The 24,631-nt window shown below is 44.4% G+C and overlaps 1 protein-coding gene across 4 annotated transcripts in view; it reads right to left on the minus strand.

The window, feature by feature from the left end:
- Positions 1 to 229: 229 nt before the first annotated feature.
- Positions 230 to 24,631, minus strand: part of CACNA1H (calcium voltage-gated channel subunit alpha1 H) — a 742,004-nt gene continuing 717,602 nt past the window's right edge. For 3 of the 4 annotated variants that reach the window (XM_082260602.1, XM_082260600.1, XM_082260599.1), the window contains 7 exons: positions 14,214 to 14,292; positions 11,705 to 11,826; positions 8,401 to 8,724; positions 7,132 to 7,278; positions 5,781 to 5,961; positions 3,411 to 3,589; positions 230 to 1,773 (listed from right to left, as the gene is read on the minus strand). In XM_082260602.1, the coding sequence (XP_082116728.1) occupies positions 607 to 1,773; positions 3,411 to 3,589; positions 5,781 to 5,961; positions 7,132 to 7,278; positions 8,401 to 8,724; positions 11,705 to 11,826; positions 14,214 to 14,292 (2,199 nt within the window). In that variant the 3' untranslated portion in view covers positions 230 to 606. The remainder of the gene's footprint in view (positions 1,774 to 3,410; positions 3,590 to 5,780; positions 5,962 to 7,131; positions 7,279 to 8,400; positions 8,725 to 11,704; positions 11,827 to 14,213; positions 14,293 to 24,631) is intronic. The other variant, XM_082260601.1, reaches the window with a different exon arrangement.

Genomic DNA, 24,631 nt, shown 5'->3' on the forward strand with positions numbered 1-24,631 from the left:
TTATGAAGGGAGCCCCAAGATGACAGCAAGGTGGCCTGCTGCAGAACATGTGAAAGGGGACAGTAATAAAGGGTTCCATGATGGCAGTAAAGGACCCCAGGATCAGTAGGAAAATTCTAGTTAAGCCTCAGACTATTACAATAAATCAATGGGTAGAGTATAATTATATAACCCAAGAATCCCACTGGTTGCCTATCTGAGCTAGACCACAAACACATCATTTCACAAATACATTATTTCTATTTTATTTATACCGCTGATATACAGATATTGTACAAGTCTTCATATGTCAGCACTTCTGCATACTGTGTCTCTGCACAATAAAAAAGTGCCAATTTAAAAATAGAAAATCAAAACAAACGAAAAAAAAAACATTAAAATAAAAACTCGAATCAATGTGATTGAGGCTATATGGGAATTTGTTTCCGTATTTCGTTTATAAAATCAAACAAATCAATTTTTTTTTTTTTTACGTAAACCCTCTGCACTTCTGTATAATCCACATGAAACCCCGCTGATTATTGAAAATACCAACACCCAACGGGGCTTTTCAGACCCGTCTATCCAGTGGTTTCGTCAACGTCACAAGCCCTTTATCATTAAAAGCTATAGTGGTTTGTCTGTTACTTCCTCTGTTGTGTTAGAAGCATTAACTAGTGCAGGATTTTTAAAAGAACTCTTAATTTCAGTGAAATCCCTGGTCTTTTCAGAGCTGTTGCTATGTTGATGGTCTAGCGGTACAATTTCTAAAGCCACATTGTCAGGCCCAGAGTCCACCGTGATTGCAGATGGAGATGCAGGATGCCCACCCTCCGATAAAAGTTCTTTAAAACTGTTGGTCTCCAGCTGGTCAAAAGTGTATCCAGGGATGACCAAATGTTCATTGCGACAAGTTGCTTGGTTTCTCCTCTCACTTTTGGACTGCTGTTCTCCAGACTGGTTGTCGCCAAGGTCTAAAGAGTCCCTGTACGCTGTGGATTCACACGATGGTGTCCTCCTTCGTAACATCATGCTGTTTTCAGATACTTTGGTGCGTGAAGTTGTGCCACTCTCGTCCTCCATGGGAGGATCTATAGAAATACAAGGTGGGCTCATCTTCTTCTTCCTTCGGACCCCATTGATGTACTCTGGGTCGGACTGAAAGAGGATGGAGGAATCATGCTTATCATCAATGGACAGATCAAAGCAGGAATCTCCATCATCATCAATAGAGGGGCAGATCTGGATCGAGTGCCTCCTTTGGTCTTCTGCCCACATGGGCTTAGCTAAAAATCCTTGAGTATCAACACTGTAGAACTTCTTCAAGTCTTTACTGCTGGTACCTGCCAGGCTGGCTGTGCTATTGCAATTCTTTAGTAGAGGTGGAGGAGATGACGCTTGGGAGATGAACGGAGAGACAGAGAGGCTCCTGTGGTTGGATTGTACTTGCCAGCCCTTTGCTGAACTGTTGATGTGGCTGACCTCTTCATCAGCCGGGTCTGATGACTCCAATGTAGACTCATCTGGATTGGTGTTCTCGCTGCTGCAACTTGAGGGACGGCTGGGAATACTGTGTTGGCTGTAGACGTGCTTGCGTGTGCGGACACTGGAATGTCTGTGGTGGGAAGGTGGCTTGGGAGAAGACTGGGGGGTTCCCTGCAGAGATAGAGGGGTGGGGCAGAGAAGAGGTGGGGCTAGTGTATTTGATGGTGTCCTCGGTTTTCCATTCTCCGATGATTCAACCTGAATACCGTCCTTAGAGTCACCATTCTGATCATCCATGTGGATGGCCTCCTAGGGAACAAGCACAAGACACTAATAAGAAATGCTATTCTATAACAAAAAGGATAGCAAGCATATCTGCATGGTAACTGCTAAAATTTTAGAATGAGCTACAGAGAAATCATCGTTACTCTGAGCAGTTTGATATACAGTACTTGCTTTGAGACAGTGAGAAATAAGATGGCACGGCCACTATGTGGCACTGCTAAGCATAATCTAGAGCCTTTATATCATATATAATGAGCACGTTTAGCTGCCCCATATAAACTTACAAATGATAAAATGATTGAAGAAAGTGAAAATATAGCACTGGACCTGTAGGTTTAAAATACTGGTATTGTTATCTTAAGGTATTGGTGTAAATGATGAGGGGATCTCCACAGTCTTCTCGGCTTGTAGTGTGATGTAAAAAGAGTTGAATTTGAAGCGCCACGCCACAGCTAAGAGGTCCAGATACAGCTTTATTCCATTAAAGGTCAAGGGTACAATTCAAAAAGCAGCCAATGTGTTTTGCAGGTCAAAGTGCCACCTTCATCAGGGTTTATCCCAGTGTGAATTCAAAGCACAGACCTAATCAGCAGCTTGTTTGGCAGCCAGTTTTGAATGCTTTGCATTCACACTGGAAAAACCCTGATGTACCCCTGACCTTTAATGGAATAAAGCTGCATCTGGGTGGTCTGTAACCATGTCCTGTGGTCTTATGAGACCAATATAAACTTATTTGGTTCAGATGGTGTCAAGCGTGTGTGGTGGTAACCAGGTGAGGAGTGCAAAGACAAGTGTGTCTTGCCTACAGTCAAGCATGGTGGTGGGAGTGTCATGGTCTGGGGCTGCATGAGTGCTGCCGGCACTGGGAAGCTACAGTTCATTGAGGGAACCATAAATGCCAACATGTACTGTGACATACTGAAGCAGAGCATGATCCCCTCCCTTCGGAGACTGGGCTGCAGGGCAGTATTCCAACATGATAACGACCCCAAACACACCTCCAAGACAATCACTGCCTTGCTAAAGAAGCTGAGGGTAAAGGTGATGGACTGGCTAAGCATGTCTCCAGACCTAAACCCTATTGAGCATGTGTGGGACATCCTCAAACAGAAGGTGGAGGAGCGCAAGGTCTCTAACATCCCCCAGCAACATGATGTCATCATGGAGGAGTGAAAGAGGACTCCAGTGGCAACCTGTGAAGCTCTGGTGAACTCGATGCCAAAGAGGATTAAGGCAGTGCTGGAAAATAATGGTGGCCACACAAAATATTGACACTTTCGTGCCAATTTGGACATTTTAACTTAGGGGTGTGCATTTACTATTGTTGCCAGAGGTTTAGACATTAATGGCTGTGTATTTGAGGGGACAGCAAATTTACACTGCTATACAAGCTGTACACTCACTAATTTACATTGTAGCAAAGTGTAATTTCTTCAGTGTTGTCACATGAAAAGATATAATAAAATATTTTCAAAAATGTGAGGGGTGTACTCACTTTTGTGAGATACTGTATTTTGGTGATGGCTACACAGGAAGAAGGGGCGACAGGGAAGAGGCAACTGTCAAGTGGTTAGGCGTGGAGGAACTTTATTCAAGCTTTGAGCTAAATGGACAGTATGACAGGGTCTCTTTAAGACACATTGGATTTTTGGAATCCCTACCTGCCTGTGTAGCAGTCTATTTAGACTGGGTGACCTTGAGGCTGAGCGTGGAGGTGGGATTTTAGGCATTTCATCTGGTTCAGCATGGCCACTGGCAGAAGATAATAGCTGAGATTCCACGGGTAACTTTGAAGAATTACTGGACTCCACTGGTTGGGAATGGACTGATAAAGCAGATCCTACAAAAATAAGAAGAAAATCTGTCATCATGTGTGTGGGCTAGCTTTGTATGATACAGATGTTAGGCTTTAAAAACCTCAATGACAACAAACACAGAAAGACTGGGATATCCTAGCAGCGAATTTTCCACTTTTCCAGTAGATGTTTATTGGGTAGACCAACATTTTGTACTCCAGAAGCAGTCTGATATTTCCTAGTAATGTGGGCTATGTATATAACACCATGTGATGAAGTCAAAGTTCAGGACAGATCCTTTTTTAAGAAAATGGGTATGATCCTTTATAAAGTTTCCGTGTGACACCACTGCCCTAACAGGGATGTACTATACTTCTTACTGCTATGTATTTATTCATTTGACCAAATAAATCACAAGTAGTGGGGTATCATGGCCTATAAACCTCATCAGCCGTAAAGTATATGTCAGAGTAAAATAGCTCAGGCATACTCAGCATGTCTCTAAAATACATTCATACAGTATTTCTTGTGTTTTATCCTTTTAAAAATACCTGTGAATTTTCCTGAAATCCAGTAAATTACTAACTTACTGTTTGGGCTGACAATGCAGTGCCTTTAATAGTCTGAACTCCCAACGGGTGGTGTCAGCCAGGGGCTGACTGGCAAATTTTGGCCGAGGGGGCAAGTACAACCTAAAGGCCCATGGTGCACAAACTTGGCTCCCCTCACACTCTCCCTCTTCTCTGCCTCTTTACATCCCCCACCCCTATGTAGAAGCTATTGTGTCCTGACAGTGGAAGGCTTCCCCGCCATTAGAATACAATGATCACTGCTGGCAGTTCTAGTCGACAGTGATTGCATTGAAAAAAAAAAAAAACAGGCTGGTTGTACTAAAGGCAATCTGTCGATTGACTTCAGTACAACCAGTTTGCCCATAGATGGATTGAAATTTGTCCATCTCCTGCTGAACTGGCCGAATTTTAATGCGTCTCTGCCTGGTCTTATAAATAAATTAAATGAAAGAGAAAAAAAATGGGGGTGGAGGGAGAGAGAAAGAGAGTAATAGAGAAAAGGGATGGAGAAAGAAAGAGAAAAAGAGGGGGTAGGGAGAGAAAGAGAAAAAGAGGGGGTAGGGAGAGAAAAATAAAGACGGGTTTTAGTGAGAGGGGTGGAGGGAGAGAGAAAGGGGGATGAATGGAGAGGGAGAGAGAAAAAGAGAAAGAAAGAGGGATGCCTCCTGCTACCTCCTAAGCCAATAGGTAGCTGACTGCAAAGATTGGCTTCTTTGGCCCCTTTCACACCAGCGGAACTGTCCGTCCGCCTGTCTGTTTTTCAGGCGGACCCAATCGGACCACCCATTGTCCTATATGGGGCGGCGAATGTCAGCGGACATGTGTCTGCTCTCACCTGCCAGCATCCGATCTGGTCTGCTAAAAATGGATGGGGACATATCTGGACACATCTGGTCTGCTAAAAATGGATGGGGACACATCCATGCAGTCCATTTCTATCTGACCACCCCATAGAGAGCAGCGGGCTACATCCGTGTCTGCTCTGCATAGTGGAGTGTACATGGACTTATCATCTGCCTGCTTAGGGGGGATCACTGGAGAGATCCCCCGCTGAGCAGGCGGATCTGCTTGGACAGATTCTGCCCCATGTGAAAGGTGCCTTATCCAGCAAAACAAAGCTGCTGCCTTGCCTCCCAAGAACCTGCTCACACACTGTGTGTAGGGAGATGTAGTTCTGGAGGCGTGCAGCCGCCACTGAAAGCATTTCACAAGCCCGGTAATATCACAGGAAGTAATAAAAGCTTTTTCTTACTATAGGGATGAGAATAAATAAAACAATAATGCTGAGACATGATCTAAAGGAGAAGAGGGGGGCTTAGGGGTAAATTTCGGAAATACTTAGAATTAACGTTTAAAAGTAGGATCCTGATTGGTTCCTGTAGGGGAAACTGCAACTCTGCTTACACTGGGTGAAACAAATGTTTGAGTAATGAGCATTTTTATTATACATTCATTTCTAGCACTCCATCTTCTGAAGAGCAAAGATTCTGGTGGCTTCTGTTTGCACTAGAGCCCCCCTATAGCTTGCTGGAAGGACATTCGGGCCACTGGTGGTGCTTAGTATCACCTTGTGACATAAACTTCATGACAGGTTTGCTTTAATTAAGTATAGGTAGGAACATTAATGCAGCAGGAAGCATTGAGTGATAACAGTCACAAATACCTTTCGCACAGCTGTCCTCGTAGGCCTCCACCTCCCGCAGTGGGTATGACGATTTTGCTGGCAGAACAGGGCGGAACATGTAGCTGTCATTGGGCAATGAGAGCATTCTGGACACCGAAACCTTCCTGACAGTCAGCAGGTTCTGGGATCCCATCCCATCCCTCAAGTAGATGTCCCCATCCTGTAGAGAGAATGAGGAACATGCTGTCAGCTAAAGAACAAAGATGGAGGGCTCCAGGGCTGCACAAAGTGAAGCTATGTTCATTGCAAAGTATAGGAAAGCTACAATATTTTTTTGCCTCATCTAATGTCTGATTTCAGGCGATGAAAACAGCATTGCTTCTGAACAACTGGGACTGGGTACAGGCTAAGCCACTTAGGCAGTGAATTGTATTTCGTGAACGATTATAAGTCTGAGTTGACCCATCAGAGGAGCAGTACACCAGATTGCTCATATTAAAAGCAGTGTATCCAGTTCCACTTGGTATACATCATTTGTTCTTATAGTTTGTAGTTTGTGGAGGAAGCAAATAGAATAATAGGGTTTTTAAGGGTAAGTCCAATCACAACTGATAGTTTATTGATTGGTGGAGGTTGGTGGGTTTAATTATCTTTTGGTTTCTTAAATCTTTTGAAGGCCACAGAGTTGAGCTCTAACTCATTTGCTTCTTCGACTGCTGTCTTTGTATTGCAGTAAGACCCCTCACATTGGCTGCAGCGCCAATAGAGTCCAATCCATAGAATAAAAAAATACCTGTTGGTCCAGCTAGAAAATCCATTGCCCTCACATCTTTCTATGGTGAATGGATAGCACAGTGCCTCTACTGCATCAAAATTCCAAGCAGTCTTATCAGCCCTGCCAAAATCATCCCTGTTAACTACAGAACACCCTCCTCTTATGTTATGAAGACGAGAAGAGGGGGGTGTATTTTGTAGTCCTGTCTTGGTTGACAATGCTGTTCCTTAATGAATACATTTTAGTCTTTTTACCCTAGGACAGGAAGTGGTAGGATCACCAGGTGAAACTAAAGAAAAAATAAACCTTAAAAGATAAAACTGATGCAGCCACCACATGTAAGGACAGCTAAGCTGCAATATAATACAATTTAGTTTTTGGGTTTAGATACACTTTAAGATACAATGTGGGACTACACTTTGTGCACTCATGGTGAAGAAAAAAGGCAGAATCTGGCTTCTTTAGGTACCAAAACCTCTTCTCCTTTCTCTGGAAAAGAGAGGCCCTTTAGGAAGAATAGCACTACAGCAAAGCCCACAATCAAAGGCAAGGAAGCCACAGAAAGCATAGCGGAAGATGATACAAAGTACACAGAAAGGGAGCAAAGGGATTCACCTCGGGGCTGTAGGTTCGGGGCAGTAGGGAGAAAGGCAAGGCCTGCGGATGGGAAACGGGAGACACGGGCCTTATGTCCTTCATCAAAACTGAGCCCTCCATTGACTCTGGGATCAATATTGTCACATTCTCCCGGCTCAGAGCCCCCTTTGGTTCCACCGTAAAGAAACAAAGCAAACAATTAACCACATGTCAAGAGTGACTTTAAAGTCAAAGAGGGGCATAAGGGGGCAAAGTGCTAATTAACATTTTAAAGTCTACCCCTTGGGCTAAACAAATATTGTTTATGGTTTTTTTGTCTTGCTGCCTGTGTACATGCTGGGAAGACTTACACTCCCACTCACTTCCTGTCCTGACAGGAAGTGTTGAGAAATCTCTGCAGTGATAATTTGCTCCCCCCCATTCTGGTGTCACAGGGATAGGAAGTGAGGGAACATCTCTTAATAACGATCACAAACATAAATAAAAATGGGCCAGAAAAATGTTACCTGTTATTGGATCTAATAAGTTTGCTCATTGTCTTTACAAACCCAACCGGATTCATCTAACCTCATCCAGGAGAAGCCACAACTGTTTTTTTTATAAGTCTCTCCCCATCTAGGCTAAATAAATCATGACTGCCCTAATCACTTATTAATTTCCTATTCAGTTATGTTGTGTGGCACATTGTTTTAGCAGGGCTTCTATTGGTGCTTTTCCACTGCATGGAACCGAACGGTTCGGCTCGCTTTTGTGCTTTTCCACTGCTGGTACCGCATGGTATGGTGTAGGAACGGTTCGGTACGGTACGGTAAGGCGGGGCTTTTCCACTGCATGGAACCGAACGGTACCGCTCTCAAAAACAGTACCTACTCGATTGTGGTTCCAACAGGTACCATACCCGGTACCATATCCCACAATCCTTTGCATGCAGTCACTACTAGCCACTGATTGGTCAGAGAATCCCACCCACCCCGTTGTTATCCCACCCACTTAACTTTAGTACTACTTTAGTGGAAAAGCAAACCATACCGTACCGAACTGTTCCAACACCGTACCATGCGGTACCAGCAGTGGAAAAGCAAACCGGGCCAAGCAGGGCCGAGTAGAGCCGAGCCGGTACTTGCAGTGGAAAAGTGCCATATGTTGGTTCCCATTGGACACATGCATGCTTCCTAGGCTAAAGGGACATTTCATATTTTAGTGGAAGTGGAAAGCCCTTTTAAGCAGTTCAACCATCCTCCTTAAGCTCGACCCAATTTTATGGAAGGTAGGATGTAAGCAATTTACCCTGGCTTGTTTCAGTAGCACTGGCAGCTCCTTTATGGCTGGATTTAGCCCACCACCGATCCCCCTGCCATCTGGTGTAGGGGGGCAGGGTCCAACGACTGGTGTGAGTGCCCTGGACATCTCCAGCTCGATCTCAGCATCCATCTCTGCATCCTCCCTGGCCTCCTTATTGCTCTCCTCCAGGTGTTTCATCAGCACAGCCACCACGACATTAACCAGGACGAACTGGGCAATGAGGACAAAGGTGACGAAATAGACGGGGGAGATGACGGGTAGGTAGCTTAGACAGTGCTTGTCATCGGGGCCGCACTCACGGAGTGTATCCTAGAGAGAGAAAAATTCATGTTATTATCATTCTGAGAAAGTGTCAGGAGGTAACCAGAGACACATTGTTACGTATATGTAAGGGTTTACACCCCAGATCCCAGGGTCAGTGTTATTTACAGTGAACCTTTCCACTTCTCAAACATTAAAACAATGGGATACAATCAAAATTGTCCCCTAAGCAGACTAATAGAGGATATAGATATGCAAATTTTGACTTTTTTGTTAAAAGTCACTAGCCAAGGTTTTATGTCCATTTTTACACGACCCTTTGGCCATTGATGTGACTGTCACAGGAAAAACACAGTGGGTGTCTCTCTGCAGCTGCTCTGATAAAAATAGACCTGATTAGTAAATACTGTTCTCTTTTTGCTAGCACACATAGGATTAGACAGTCTATTGAGTATGCCCTTTTTAGTGTGTTTTTTAAAGTTGAACTTCAAGCACAAAATGTTTCATGTAAATATATTCCTCAATAGCCAAAAGGAGATACATCTACTTTTTGTGCACCAATTGCCTTTGCAATATAAGTTATTACCTTGTAAAAGTAATGGTGACATCATCACTGTGCTGTACACGGCCTTTGCAGAGAGCTGTGGGAGGGACCAAGCAGTCTCCATCTATTACAGGCACCCTGCACAAGGAGAGAGAGCAGCACAGATCTGGAAGATTTTTTGAGCAAATCCACCTATTCTGGAGTTCAGCTTGAACAATTTTGTCTGAGAATAGACCTATGCCATTACCAAACAAGTTTAAGGCCTTGTTCACATGCGGTGTACTATAGTGTATGTAAGGGTAGGGTGGTGGTTGTTTATCACATCCTCCATGTTTCCCTCCTCGTTGGGTGCCAAGCATGGGTCACATGAGAGGCCTACCCCGGCGTGGGTTCTTCTGGGCTACGTTTGGCACTTTGTTACAGGACCACCTTACACACAGATATGGGACTTCTACTTTTAGAAATGAATGTGTATTATGTACACTGTAACTGTTCTCCAGTATACTCTCAGTTCTCCGTGTTAATTTACACTCTTTCCATAACTTGCATTTTGGAGGGACACACTGAGCCAATGTCCACCTCCAGCGGTCCAGCATTTTCCACTACAATCCCCAGTAGCGGAGTGGGCCGCGCCGTGCACTCTGCGTGAGCTCCACATTCAGCTTAACACTTTAACCTTCCGTACCTCTGTACCTCTGCGGCGCAATCCGCTCCCCTTGCTCTAGGAGACAGACCACTGGTGCAAGGAGTGCCGACAACATCTTACTTGCTGCTAGAGGCCGTGCCACCTATAACAGGTACACGCTATCATCAGGCTGCTTGTTAACTTCCGTTACTCTAGCTAACCACTTGTGTTCTTCACGTTACTCTATTCTACGCTGATGTCTTCACACCTCAATGTGTAACACCCACTGGTTAATTGTGTGTGTGTGTGCAGGTTACTTACGATACAGAAAAACAGAAGAGCGATCCCAATGAAATATACAGAGTAGTTTATTAGAATGCATAGCAAAGCACACCTACATCGGAGGCTTCCAGGGATAAGTAAGATTCAAGGTTTATTACAGCGGCAACTACACAGAATCCTATGGCCATCACAGGGGAATTCATGTGAAGACAGATGAAATCCATCAATGAACGCAGCTAGACCTGCCACCTTGGAACCTCAAAACACTTACAGCATGGGAATGAAGGGCTAGTAATGTGTTTTATAGTAAAACACTATATTATCAGAAGTTTGATACCTCCAGGCCAGGAAAGCACCTATCTAGCTATTTCAACCTGCCAACACATTTGCCTGTGGGCAGGTTGTTTACCTGCACAGGGATAAGCGGGTGTTCTGTGTGTCCCTATATAGGCAGTTTCATTAAAGTCAATTGGGATACAGCAGCTGCTTTGACACAGATGCTGCTCCCAATATGACATCTGTGCAGGTGCACAGATGTCATAGAGGGGAGCAGTGTCTGTGTCCAAGCAGCTGCTTCATGCCAGTCTGGTTCAGGGGCAGTGCCTGCATGGGGGATATACAGAACACCCCTATGTGGGTGAGCACGGCCCTCCACTTTAGTACACTCCATGTGAATGAGGCCTAATGAAACACTGTCACACCACCCATGCAGGTAGCAGATGCACGGCACTATTTGCAGAGACTCCATCCATTAAGCCACCTAAATAAGCCCTGGTTTTGCTATGGAATAAACCCAGGACCTTCTGCATGTAAAGCAGACATGATACCCACTACACTACGAACCCATGGCTCTACAAGGTTTTAGGAACGACAATAGGAGAAATAAATGATTTGCCATTTCTGGTCTCCTCCTGAAAATGTAAGTTACCTAGCTGCCTCTAACAACAACTCCTTCTGAGTTACTGACCAGTCACAAGCATGTAGCAAACAAAGTCAACAAAAAGCCAAAATCCTTATTTGCAGGGCAATCAGACACTTGGCATTTTCAATAGAAGAGGTCACAGCCACTGCCTCCATATGTCCCCAGTGTAGGTTTCTTTAAAGCCCAGCTCTGGTCAAAACCCTATTTCGGTTTCGGATTGAAGAGGGAAAGAGGGTTGAGGGCTAAAGTAGAACCAAAGACAAACCTTTTTTTCTCATTTTGCATAGAGGAACGGATGGTTTATTTTTGCCATCTATGTCCCATTGTTGAGATTTCCCTTCACTTCCTCTTCCATAGCCACAACAGGAGGTGAATGAAAATCACTCAAAAGTCAGGGAATCCCTGGTTGTCACCAGAACTAGTATCCCGATTTGAAGATTTCCCCTCCACAAGGCTAATTCATTGAAGTGTCTGAAGGCAGATCTGTTCCTGTTGGCCACACCAACTAGTCACACACTCCCCTATTGCAATGGAAGAATGCAAGGGAAATCAGATTGGTTTGCCACAGGCAACAAGGACAGTCCTTCTGCAAGGTACTATGATACATAGAGCCCTAGGTGACTTCAATGATGACCAGTGTCTACTTGTTTCTCACCTTCATGATGCCGTTCCAGTTATCACCTGTCGAGACACGGAACAGAGTCAAGAAAGCCATGCCAAAGTTCTCGAAGGTGGCATGTCTGCTGAGGCCCTCGCAGGGGTTGTCTTCATTACACACTGCAAACAAAGAAAGGTGTTAGGGCATCTGCAGAGATGGCATTGTGAGAAAGAAATCCTAAAGGAAAAACAGTCCGTGTTGCCCCCTTTCAGTCCAGGCTGCTCTGCCGGCTTGCGCAGTCATCACAGACTGTGGAAATAGCTCACATAAACCATCTCCCTATACCTTTTGCTGACCGATTTCAACAACGTACCTGCAATTACTCATGAATGATCACAAGACATATGCTACATGAAAAGGAGGATTGTGTGAGCACATCAGTGTATAGAAGACGTCTGTCTCCAGGGTTCATTTATAGATTTGAGAGACAGAAAATAAGAAATCTCAGTGGAGGGAGTTTGGGTTTCTGAAATGTTCTGACTTCCTTTATTGGTTTTCTATTGGAATACATTTGTATCAGGATTATTAATTAGTGCTGTAGAACTTCAATCCTAGATCCATTGATCTGCCCAAGAATAATAAGACCAGCATTGTGTGGACTGTGGTATCTGTCTCCAGCAGACGTCCTCTGACGAAACGCGTAGGGTGGAGTCATACGTCACTTCCGGTATTTGGAGCTAGGGCCGTGGAACGCGGAAGCTTCCCGGCTTCACTACTGATCGTGGACAGCTTTAACTGTGAGTTACTACCTCCGCTATTGTTGATTGCACTTTATACTACACCAAGGGGTTCCCTCTCTCTCTTTATATTTTTTGAGGAACTAAGAGGGTGATCACATCGGAGGAACCCCTGGATACTACTACCTGTGTCCCACGGCATCTACTATAAAGCAGGTTGTATAAGAGGTGCGACACCTAGTGGGCACACTGGTGAATGCAACCAAAGTTTTTCTTTTTCACTTGCCTATTCACTCATATTTTTTATTTTGGGTTGGTTTCTTATCTGAATCTTTGGTTACTCTTTACCAAGAGCTGCATTTAATTTATTAGATTTGTTTTACGAAAAATTTATCACAAATTATCACTGGTGTATTATACTGTTTAACATCAGGTTTCTTTTGAAATAAAATTCACTGTTTCTTTATCTACTTTTCTTTATTGATTTATTTGCACTAGCACTTTGCACCCCATTATTGCACATCATTTTGGGGCAAGAAAAATTGGTTACTTCACTGACCACATCACTTGTGCACTTTATATTTATTTTTACTTTTACGATATAAGGTATAAGTCCCCGTTCACACTGGGGCGACCTGTGAGGCGACCTGGTCGCCTCACAGGTCGCCGTAGGTCGCCTTCCATAGGGAAGCTGCAGACCCGTTCTAATAGGAGCGACACAAGTCGCTCCGACTTAGAAAAAGGGTCCGGAGCTTCTTTGGGGCGACCCGGAGCGACCGTCATAGACTTCAATGTTATGAAGTCCATGCCGGCCGCTCCGAGGTCGCGGCGCGCTGCTCGCACCGCGACCTCAGAGGTTGCCCCGGGAAGTCGGATCGCCCCAATGTGAACGGGGCCTAATAGTACCACTATTTATTTATTTATTTACTTGGCACTCTATCACTTAAAAGGTAGCGCCGTTTCAACCTTTTGCACTTATTTCATTGTGTGGACTGACCTATTAAAGGGAAGCTTGTGAATCAATGACCAGGAACAAGCACGCAGTCATTGAAAGACTAGGACACAACTGAAAAAATAGGGCTGCAAATTTAGAGACCTGTACAGGGAGTGTGAGCATTGCCATTGCTGATCTCTACTTCTGAAAATGCTAACATCCTGGATATCATGTTAATCCAAGGAGAAGGGGCCAAATCACGTGCGACTGTGGGGGATCTAGCCTCTGAGATACACTGTAGGTTGTCAGGTTATTCAACCTATCCAACTCTACTTGAAAAAAAAATATCAGCTTCAGGTAAATTACCTTTAATGCCCTTATTTGTAATGAGAGAAATAGGAGGGCTTCCGTTGCTGACCTGATTCTTAAAATGCTAGCTGTCTGGCTGTCTCTGGTTTCTGTACCATCTGAGTTAATACCAGAACAAATATGTGGCCAGTGTAGACAAAGTGTAGTTCAGAACTTCTCATAAACATGCTTTGGATCAGCTTAGCAGTCAGGAAACTAGTATTTTCAAGAGAGGTGTGCAATGGCAGCCTAGTTATTGGTTACATTTCATTTTTCCTTCAAGTCACATGTGACCAGCACATGGTGTTCTGCAGTGCCAGGAGAATTTTAAAACTCGTTAACGGTGACTACATCTTGTGAAGTTAGCAGGAACAGCTGCAAGTGATATGGTGTGTAAGAAGTGGGAAGAATTCCACTGATAATGAGCAGATGTGCTGTCTAATCTTTTCAGGAAAATGCTTCCTGATAGGCCGGAAGCCTGGCTGGGGCGAATGGTTTTATATAAACCTCCTTTAGTGTTGCCAAAACAAGAGCGATCGTTACTCACCCAATTTCCCAAATAACTCGACTCCGAGGGCAGCATAGATGAAGAAGAGGAGCATGAAGAGAAGACCTAAGTTACCGACCTGCCAAAAGACACACACAGGACCAACTGAGATATAATACATAATAAAACCAACATCAAAGACTGACAATACATAGATGCAAGAAATAACTAGACAAGGATATAGGAAAACGCATTAGCCCAACTCTGACTAAAGCCTGTTTTGCTAGTTTTGAATAAGGTGGGTATAAGCGAGAAGCTCTCTGTCAGGGATGGGCAAAATTTAGATTTTCATTTCCCTGAAAATTTGGTGAAAATCAGGTGATTTTATTGATTTTTCCCCCATTTTGGCTAAATGTATTGGAGACAACAAGGAAGGAGAATATCAGGTGGTTTTTCGTGGTTTTGGTTGAATGAAAGCTCTGTTCAACCACCTGGGACATGTTCTTGTGTCAAGATAGGGAGCTATTTTTCAGAGTTCTGCTCTAAAGTTATCTTAAAGCTCCTTGGTTATCTTGTTAAGTCTTTATCTTCAGTTGCTGACCCAAAATAAATATATAGACAGGGCTTTTTTTCAGCAGGAACGCGGGGGAACGCAGTGCGGCACCTCCAACGCTGAATATATTTTATGGCAAGGAGTGCTGGGGTGTGCTGGAAGGTCTATTGATGCTGGCTGCTGGTAGATCTATTGTCACTGGTGGGGATCTATTTATGTGTGTGGAGGGGGGTCTATTGTTGCCAGGTATATCTATTGTTCCTGGTGGGGGGGTCCTATGTTGCTAGGAGAGATCTACTGTTGAGGGAAAGGTTTGTTGCTGGCTGTTGGAGGGTCTATTGATGCTGGCAGCTGGGAGATCTATTGTTGCTGCTGATGGTCTATTGTTGCTAGAGTCGTATTTTGTTGAGGGGGGTCTATTGTTACTGGGGGAGGTCTATTGTTGCTGGAGGGAGTCTACTGTTGTTAGGGTGGAGTATATTACATTTCATACAATACTTAGTAGCACAAAATGATACATGGTTCTGTATTCTCTAAAAGGGGTGGTACAGTGAGGTGGGTAGGTGGTGGAACCTAGGGACCGTGCTCAGAAGTGGGTAGCGGGGAAGAGACGAAGGGTGACTCAGAAGGGGGGAGTTCCTGCACCTATTTTCTGAGAAAAAAAGCCCTGTATATAGATAAGGACTTTTGACTTCATGCTGACTTTTCTGACATACGTACTTGTTCCAGGTCAGCAGAAAATATTGAATCTAGAGGATGAACCTAAAAGTCGGGCAACTAGCATTTTCAGAAGGTCAGCATTGGCAGACTACCATCATAACACGATTACTTTAATGACAGCATAGCTTTTAAATACAGACTTAGGTGAATGGGGCAGAGTAAAGAAAATTAAGAGTGAGCAAGAAGCAAATGTGACAGTCAACCTTTTTTTAGTGAAGGGATAAAGAGCTCAGTTATGCCCTAGAGAGTGAAGGACAGCTGTCAAAGGAGCCACCAAAACCGCGGTTAATAAAATGATTGTTGAGGGACGCGGACGTCTGCGAGTTTCAAGTTACTTGATATGCATTGAGAGAGGCCACCAAACGATGTCCTATTACTACAGCTAATTCAGTTGTACGGTACAAACTAGAAAGACGCCTGAAGGACGCTCACCGGAGATGACAGAACAGCCACTAACCTCACTGTTGAATATAAAGCAGTGGAGATGAAGCTGAATTTAAGAATTGCGCAAGGCACTTTGGTTTGAGTTGAAGGAAGGTGAACATGGGGCCAGAACGTACATAAGCTCCAGTGTCCTTTCCAGGTCTGCTTGTGCCGGAGATGTCATTAGTGTAATTGATAAGTTTAATAATTATGCACAAGGATTCGGAAAGCTTCCAGCTAAACATATTTCAAGTTTAAAATCCTGCCTGGGAAAAACATTGTCAGCCTTATGTACATAAATAAAACCCATCAACTGCTACCTCATCCATGCCACCGAAAAATGAAACACTCGATTAATCATTTTATGATCATATTTTCTATCCATTTTTTTCTAAACATGCACAATTGGATCAGCCATGTGTGTGTGTGTAAAGGAAAAAGGGCTTTGTACATATTTATTATGCACAGGAGAAACAATATATTTTACATAAAATATTGAATTGATATTTTGTGTTCTACTGACCGATCAGCAGGTGGAGCTGTTGACTCTTTTCATATGTATTAGAGTTAATTCTTACCTTCTTTTGTTAACAGAGTTTAATAGCTCAAACTGAAAGTTAAGATGTTGTCGTACATTGCTTTCTTCGTTGAAATGCTGGGTTGCTGAAATGCATGTGTTCGAACTGAAAAACACCGCAAAAGGCTGTGTTTGCCTAGCTGTGCCTGTAGTGTCAGTACATCTAAATAGAATCTGCTGCTTTCAAAGATGCAAAAGTGAAGCAAATCAAACAGTCGTAGATCTACACTGCACCACTGAAGCAAATGAGTATCTGGTGACATGCTTTTGACATGGGTTTGAAATGCAAGTTAAAAGTGAGAAATGAATGCCTAGCCACACGAGCCTTTACAGAGATGCCAGAACATTGTCTGACCGAAATCTTGGATAGGGCGGTATTGAGGAAGAGAGAGGAAGGCACTGTTTTTAGAACAGTGACCTTCTATCTCTCCATCAATACAGCCATCTACAAGATTTTAACCAAAAAGGGAATAGCACTATATGGCCAATAGTTTATGGACACCTTACACCTATATAAGCTTGTTGGGCATCTCAACTCTTCAAAAAATATGAGCGCTAACATGGAGTTGTCCCATTCTTTGCAGATATAAGTGCCACCATTCTTCTAGTGCCTCCAATCTGCACTTTTGAACTCTGCATTTTTGAAGCCAGGTGCTTATGTTGGCTTAGAAGACCTGGCTTGAACTTCACCCCAAAGATGTTTAGTAGGGTCGAGGTCAGAGCTTTGTAAAGGCCACTCAAGTTCCTCCACACCCCTATTTTTATCGAGCTGACACACGGGTCACAGTCATTCTGGAACAGAAAAGGGCCATCACCAAACTATTACAGATTTGGAAGCATTCAATTGTCCACAGCAGGGGTCTCCAAATATGTTAAACAACGGGCCAGTTTATTATCCTTCAGACTTTAGGAGGGCCGGATTGTGGCTCGCAGGGGCAGTAAATGTCCTGGGCTCGGCATCAATGAGAATAAATATGGCCTCAGGTTTGGTGGTCAATAGGAGAAAGGAACAGTGCCCCTATTAGTAGGGGGAATAGTATCTCATCATTGGTATCGGTGGAAGAATTGTAAGAATAGTGCTTCATATCAGTGGGAGGAATAGTGCCCCGAGGGCCAGATAAAGACTAGCAAAGGGCCACATCAGGCCCTCGGCCGCAGTTTGGAGACCCCTGGTCTAAAGCGTCTTTGTTAACAGTGCCCTTCACTGGAAACACGTGATCCCAATAGATTGGCCATATGGCGTAGGTGTGAAAAGTGTTCAAAAACTTTGGGCTATTAAGTTAAACCTAAAATGAAAAAAAAGCCATTGTAGTTTCACGTTAAGTGAATGGAGTGGGGGGAAGAGGGGAACATAGACTGATGGAGTCGCCTGCCCATGTTCCATATTTTCAGAGCTGTCCAACCACTTTCCCCCAACAAGATCTGATTCAGGGGTGTCTTTGGCTGCCTACGGACAAAAGATCGTCACCTGTCCTGTCCAAATCGGGTAACTGTTGTCTAATGTTCACGGTCTGCTTTATCTGAGAGTAATTATGAAAAGGGAGTGTGTTTATGCAGATAGCAGCTATGCAGAGAAGGCCCACGCTATGGTTGGCTGCTGAATGGCATGCTGAGCATTGCAGACATAATATTTCTCTCCGGGAGCGTTGGAGAGAAGCACCACATCCCGCTTTAACACATCTCTCTTCTCATTTTCCCCAGCTCCATTATTTCTGCACCATCAGCCCACACCATGGCATTTCAGTCATTGTAGCGCACGGTACCCAGGGAGGCCTGTCAGGATGCATTTTTCAGCAGGCTGTATAAGTGCCAAGCTGCTGCGGGGGCAGAGATGCCAGCCTGCCGCTCTGGCTTCCTGCTAGTTAGCAATAAGGCAGGAGATGATCAGATGATCCAGAGGTGTACGGAGGACACGAGGCGTGCTTTGCTTCTGGAGAGTTCCGTGTGTCCATCTTCAACTGGATCTTTAATTTTGGAGCATGTGTCATGCTGCAATAGTAGAAATTAGGGAATGTAGGGCTCATACTTTTTTTATTAGTTAAGAAGAATAATAATAATGTAGAACTCCAGCTGAAACTTTTATTTTAGTTTTTGTATTGGGACACCTGCCTTTACACGCACATGAACTTTAATGGCATCCCAGTCTTAGTCCGTAGGGTTCAATATTGAGTTGGCCCACCCTTTGCAGCTATAACAGCTTCAACTCTTCTGGAAAGGCTGTCCACAAGGTTTAGGAGTGTGTCTATGGGAATGTTTGACCATTCTTCCAGAAGCGCATTTGTGAGGTCAGGCACTGATATGGATGAGAAGGCCTGGCTTGCAGTCTCCGCTCTAATTCATCCCAAAGGTGTTCTAACGGGTTGAGGTCAGGATTCTGTGCAGGCCAGTCAGGTTCTTCCACCCCAAACTCGCTCATCCATGTCTTTATGGACTTTGTTTTGTACACTGGTCCAAATCATTTGGTGGAGGGGGGATTATGGTGTGGAGTTGTTTCTCAGGGGATAGCCTTGGCCCCTTAGTTTCAGTGAAGGAAACTCTGAAGGCGTCAGCATACCAAGTCTTTATGCACCTTACTTTTGCCTCGTTTTCACTGAGCGGTACGGTTCGGTACGCAATTTTTGCCGTTTCCATTGTCAGAAGTTGTGAGTGGTACCCTAATTCCGAACCGTACCGTACCACTTTTTTGGGACCCTTTAGTTGGGGTACCAAGCACATTAGTACCGTACCAACAGGGTGGAGCTATATTGTTGAGGTAGTGTTTTTGCTGAGGTACTGTTGGCGGTGGAAACACAAGCCTGATCAAGGTGTACCGTTCGGAACCGTACTGAACTGTATCGAACTGTACCACTGGAAACGAGGCATTTGTGCACTGGTGCGCAGTCATGTTGGAACAGGAAGGGGCCATACCCAAACTGTTCCCACAAAGTTGGGAGCATAAAATTGTCCAAAATGTCTCAGTATGCTGACACCTTAAGAGTTCCCTTCGCTGGAACTAAGGGGCAAGGCCCAACCCCTGGAAAACAACCCCGCACCATAAACCTCCCTCCACCAAATGATTTGGCCCAGTGAACAAAGCGAGGTTCATAAAGACATGGATGAGCGAGTTTGGGGTGGAGGAACTTGACTGGCCTGACCTCAACCCGATAGAACACCTTTGGGATGAATTAGAGCGCAGACTGCTAGCCAGGCCTTCTCGTCCAACATCAGTGCCTGACTTCACAAATGTGCTTCTGAAAGAATGGTCAAACATTCCCATAGACACAATCCTAAACCTTGTGGACAGCCTTCCCAGAAGAGTTGAAGCTGTTATAGCTGCAAAGGGTGGGCCAACTCAATATTGAATCCTACAGGCTAAGACTGGAATGCCATTAAAGTTCATGTGCGTGTAAAGGCAGGCGTCCTAATACTTTTGTTAATATAGTGTATGTATTTCAAGTTTGTTTATCTGTTTGCCTAGAGTTCAGCTTTGACACTCTTTGGCAACTATTAAGCTCGGTTCACACTGGGGCGGCACGACTCTGTACTAGTTCGGGGGCGACTTGTGCATTCCCATGCACCACGACTTCGGAGCGACTTGCAAGGACTTCACATAATGGAAGTCTATGCAAGTCGCTCCGAGGTCGCCCCTAAGTAGTACAGGACCCTTTTTCTAAGTCGGAGCGATTTGTGTCGCTCCTATTAGAACGGGTCCTGTAGCAGTCAATGGACCGCGAGGGAGCGCTACTTGTCAGGCTGACAAGTCGCCTGACAAGTCGCGCTGGTGTGAATGGAGTCTTTGAAACTGGATTTTAGCTGGACTGACCCACTAAGCTAGTGCTCCCACACTCTCAGTGATGGCAATATATCTCAGACCCCATACAACCCAGCAGTGTAGAGGTTGTAGCACCCCCTAAACTCACAAAATAACACAAATCACAGGCTTGAACCAGCCTTTGAAACCAGGAGGGCCTCAGGACCAGAGACACCCCTCATTCTAAGAGGAAGAATAAACACACAGATTTACAGTATTAGTTGCTGTTGACTTGACAGTCTTTTGTCAGTATGTGATGATGATATGCATCCCAACGGCATTCAGAGAGTTAATGTCTCCAAGCACTGTTTCCCAAGCTGCACATGGCTTCCGGCCAAACTTGCTCCATGTATATGTAATGTGAAAAATGTCATTCCTGGGATAATCCTGTCTATCAGGGCTGAGAGAAGCGGACGCTGCAGAGGACAACTGTCCCGGGAGGAGGAGGGAGTTCCAAATGCGTGTTTCCAAGGAAACAGTCGGAAATGTTTTGCTTCCCTAAATACTGAGGAGGCAGCCATTCTATTGCCTAAGGTAGCCTTTTTTGTATCCTTTAAAGTGTGTCTAAATTAAAAAACAAATTCGTAATATATTGCATCTTATCACTCCTTAGATGTGGTGGCTGCATTTGTTTTCTTTTTTCAGTCTAAGAACATTTTCAGCAAGTACAGAAAACCCCAAAAAATGGCATGTCCTTGTCACTTCCTGTGATCTTAAAAGTAAGCACAGAGAACTTTATCTTCATGTAGTGGGTGCCACTCAGCCCGCCTGCGTCCCACAACTCCCGCCAGGACACAGGCAGGCTGGCAGGGACTCACACAGCCTGTCAGCAACTGCGGGGCATTCCCCCCCTCACTGAACTCTGCACAGGCAGCCGTCCATCCTACTCCCTCCCCTGTTTCCTCATTGGCAGGGGAAGCTAGTCAATAAAAGGAGGACAGCAGGGGGCAAAAGATTGTGGGATATGTAGTCCCCAGTGTAGGCAGGCCCAAAAGCAGTTCCTGGGGACAAAAACTACACAGATCAGCTGCCCTCAGGAAAGTAAAGAAACAGGAACACCACAGTTTGCCTTGGGGAAGGGGAATACGGAAGTAACCATTGGGGCTGGCGCTATCCATCGAGGCGACCATCCTGCCACAGCTCCAGGTGTTGGTGTGCTGATCCTGCTACAGTGTCACAGTCGGACAGTTGCGGACATCTTGCCAGAGGGGATACCAAGAGTATCTCCAGGTGCCTATCTACAGACATCGCTGTATCTTCATGCTGCCGGGTTGCCAGTCGGGCATTCCTAGAGCCAAGAGCCTGTCCTGTGTGTCTATTCAGTTCCTGGTGTATATATTTTATATGCGGCCCGAGAAAATTTCTCTACACTCAATGTGGCCCAGAGAAGCCAAAAGGTTGGACACCCATGCTCTAAAGCCTCGTACACACAATCAGATTATCAGACGAATTTTCGTCCGTTTCTTGTTGCATGCTAGTCTGATGTGGAAAGTGAAGAGGTTACTTTCATACGAATTTTCCCTTACGACAGAATTCTACTTCAGAAGTGATGTCATGTGTTGGATTGCTTTGTATGTGTTCTTTCATTTCTGAGCATGCCTAGTCTTGCTCTTATGATTTTTTTCGGATAAAAACTGTACAAATAAACGAAAATCGGACATTGTGTTGACGTACAATAAAAATTTTATAGCCTGCACATCCAGTTTTTGTCGTCCGAAAATTCATAATCGGCTGTCGAAAGCACCATACTAACAATCCGAAAATCGGCAGATCGTTCGCCGGGCGAAATTTTCCTTCCGATTTTCGTATCGTGTGTACGGGCCTTAAGTGACCCTCTTGTTACTTTTAAAGTTTATGTAAAGGCATTTTGTTTTGGTTTGGATAGAAGGGGAAGGGGTAGACCCTCTGCCAAGTTTTTATTGCTGTGTAAAAAGTCTAATGAGAGCGCCAGACCAAAGATCAAAAGTCCACAATCTTTTAAAATTGTTGTTAATTCATAACAAGAAAACATAAAACATCAAATGTGTTTCATGTTTTATATTTTATATTTATGAAATGACAACAATATTAAAAGATTTGGGCCCTTTGATCTTTGTCTGGAGCTCTCATTAGACTTTTTACGTGTGAATCCTAATCTCTGGGTCTCTTAGTTAAGCGGTACCCAGGTTTTGTTTAGAGCGGAGCCACTGCGCCCCGAATGAATATGATCACATTTCTACAACCATGAACTACTGATAAATCAAATCCAGCACTTCATTTATATGCGTTTCATTTTTTATTACTGTCTGTGTCTCCACTGAAGAGATTCAACCTCACTTTGTACTGGTGAGCATTGTAAGCTGGACTTATTGATGGAATATCCAACATTTAGATATTGTCTCCAGATCAAGAGATGAGGGTTAGTCCTGGTTCACACATATGTGATGCGGGACCCACTGCGAATCCACTGCGCATCGCATTCAACTCACAGGCAGTTCACATTGCCGTATGCGAATCTCTGCGGGTTTCAATACAAAGTTAACGACACCCTTAGATCAGTTCGAATATTGCAGTGCGAACTGTCAGTTCGGACATGAATCGAATCACATAGCGATCCAATTCTGGTGCGGGCCCAAAAAAGGGTCCTGTGCGAGTTGTGTCCGAATGCGATGCAAAGTCAGCCGTACAATCTGTATGGCTGAATTTGCATCGCACAGACATCACATGTGATTTGCGGAGCAGTGCGCTGCGAATCACATGCGAGGTCTGTCATTGCATATATGTGAACCGGCTCTAAGTCTTCCACTGACAACTGTATAAGAGGTAATTCCCCTCACTTTCTGAGATTTTCTTCTCATTTAGGATGTGTTCACACTGATGCAGTCTATAGCATTGTATGTCATTTGTACAGGAATCGCACCAGATTTCTTTTGATTGCACTGGAATCGGATTGCATAGGTGTTCAGACTCATTTAATGAGATTCCATCTGATTCTGCAGTTAGCACTGCGCTCTGCAAACTGATTTGGGGGTGTTATCAACTATATATTAACACCCGCAGGGAGCAGTGTGAACTGTCTGCGATTCTGATGCAGTTTGGGAACCCGCACAGGAATCGCTGTGGTTCCTACACTGCATCAGCGTGAACCCAGTCTTAAAGTTTGGACCTTGTTAAAGTGATTGTAAAGTCTTAAAATAAAAAAAATAACAAACCTTTTATACTAACCTCCTCTGTGCAGTTGGTTTTGTACAGAGCAGCCTGGATCCTCCTCTTATTGGGTCCCTCTTTGCTGCTCCTGGCCCCTCCCTCCCATCGAGTGCCCCCACAGTAAGAATCTTGCTATGGGGAAACCCAAGTCGAGCTGCAGCTTTGTGTGTCCATTCAGACACGGAGCTGCAGTTCGGCCCCGCCCCCTCATTGACTTTGATTGACAGTTGCGGGAGCCAAAGGCACTGCGGCTGTATCTCAGCCAATCAGGAGGCAGAGTCCCAGGACGGCCGAGGGACTCGTGGACATCGCTGGACAGAGAGGGGGCTCAGGTAAGTATTAGGGGTGCTGAGGATACTGCTGCACACAGAAGGCTTTTTATCTTAATGCATATAATGCATTAAGAGAAAAAACCTTCCTGACTTTACAACTCCTTTAAAGAAAGTGAAGGTAAACCTTCCCAATGTGACGCAGATGGAAATAAAATAACCCTTTAGATTTTTTGATCCATGCCTACTGTATTTAAAACTAACAAAAAAGGTTTTGATGTACTTTAAATTAGGATTGCACCAATACCATTTTTTTGCAGGCGAGTGCGAATACTGATACTTCCAGTGAAGTACTCGCTGATACCAAGTACCGATACTTTTGCGTGCAATTTGAGCCAATACAAAATCAATGGGCTCAAACTGCACCGCAACGAATCGCATGCAATTTGAATAGAATTGTGGTGTGATTCCTGTCCGAATCGTATGTGATTTCCCCCACCGCTCCTGTGTGAACCCAGGCTGAAATCACTATGACAAGCCTGGGTTCACACAGGAGAAGTGCGTGAAACGGCATGCGAATCGGACAGGAATCTCACCGCATTCCTGTTTAAATGGCATGTGAATCTTTGCAGTGCGATTTGAGCCCATTCATCGTGTATGGACTCAAATCAAACTGCAAAGCTATTGGTTTCGGGCATCTGAGTATTTTCACTTGTACTTGTACTCGTGAAAATACGGCACCGGTATCGATGCAGCCCTACTTTAAAACATACACTGTCTGGCCAAAAAAAAGTCGCCACCAAAAAAAAAAGGTCACACACACGTTGGACCGCCTTTAGCTTTGATTACGGCACAAATTCGCTGTGGCATTGTTTCAATAAGCTTCTGTAATGTCGCAAGATTTATTTCCATCCAGTGTTGCATTGTTTTTCACCAAGATCTTGTATTGATGATGGGAGA

The sequence above is a fragment of the Pelophylax lessonae genome, assembly GCF_965119305.1.
Source record: "Pelophylax lessonae genome assembly, chromosome: 6".
In the NCBI taxonomy this organism is placed as follows: domain Eukaryota; kingdom Metazoa; phylum Chordata; class Amphibia; order Anura; family Ranidae; genus Pelophylax; species Pelophylax lessonae.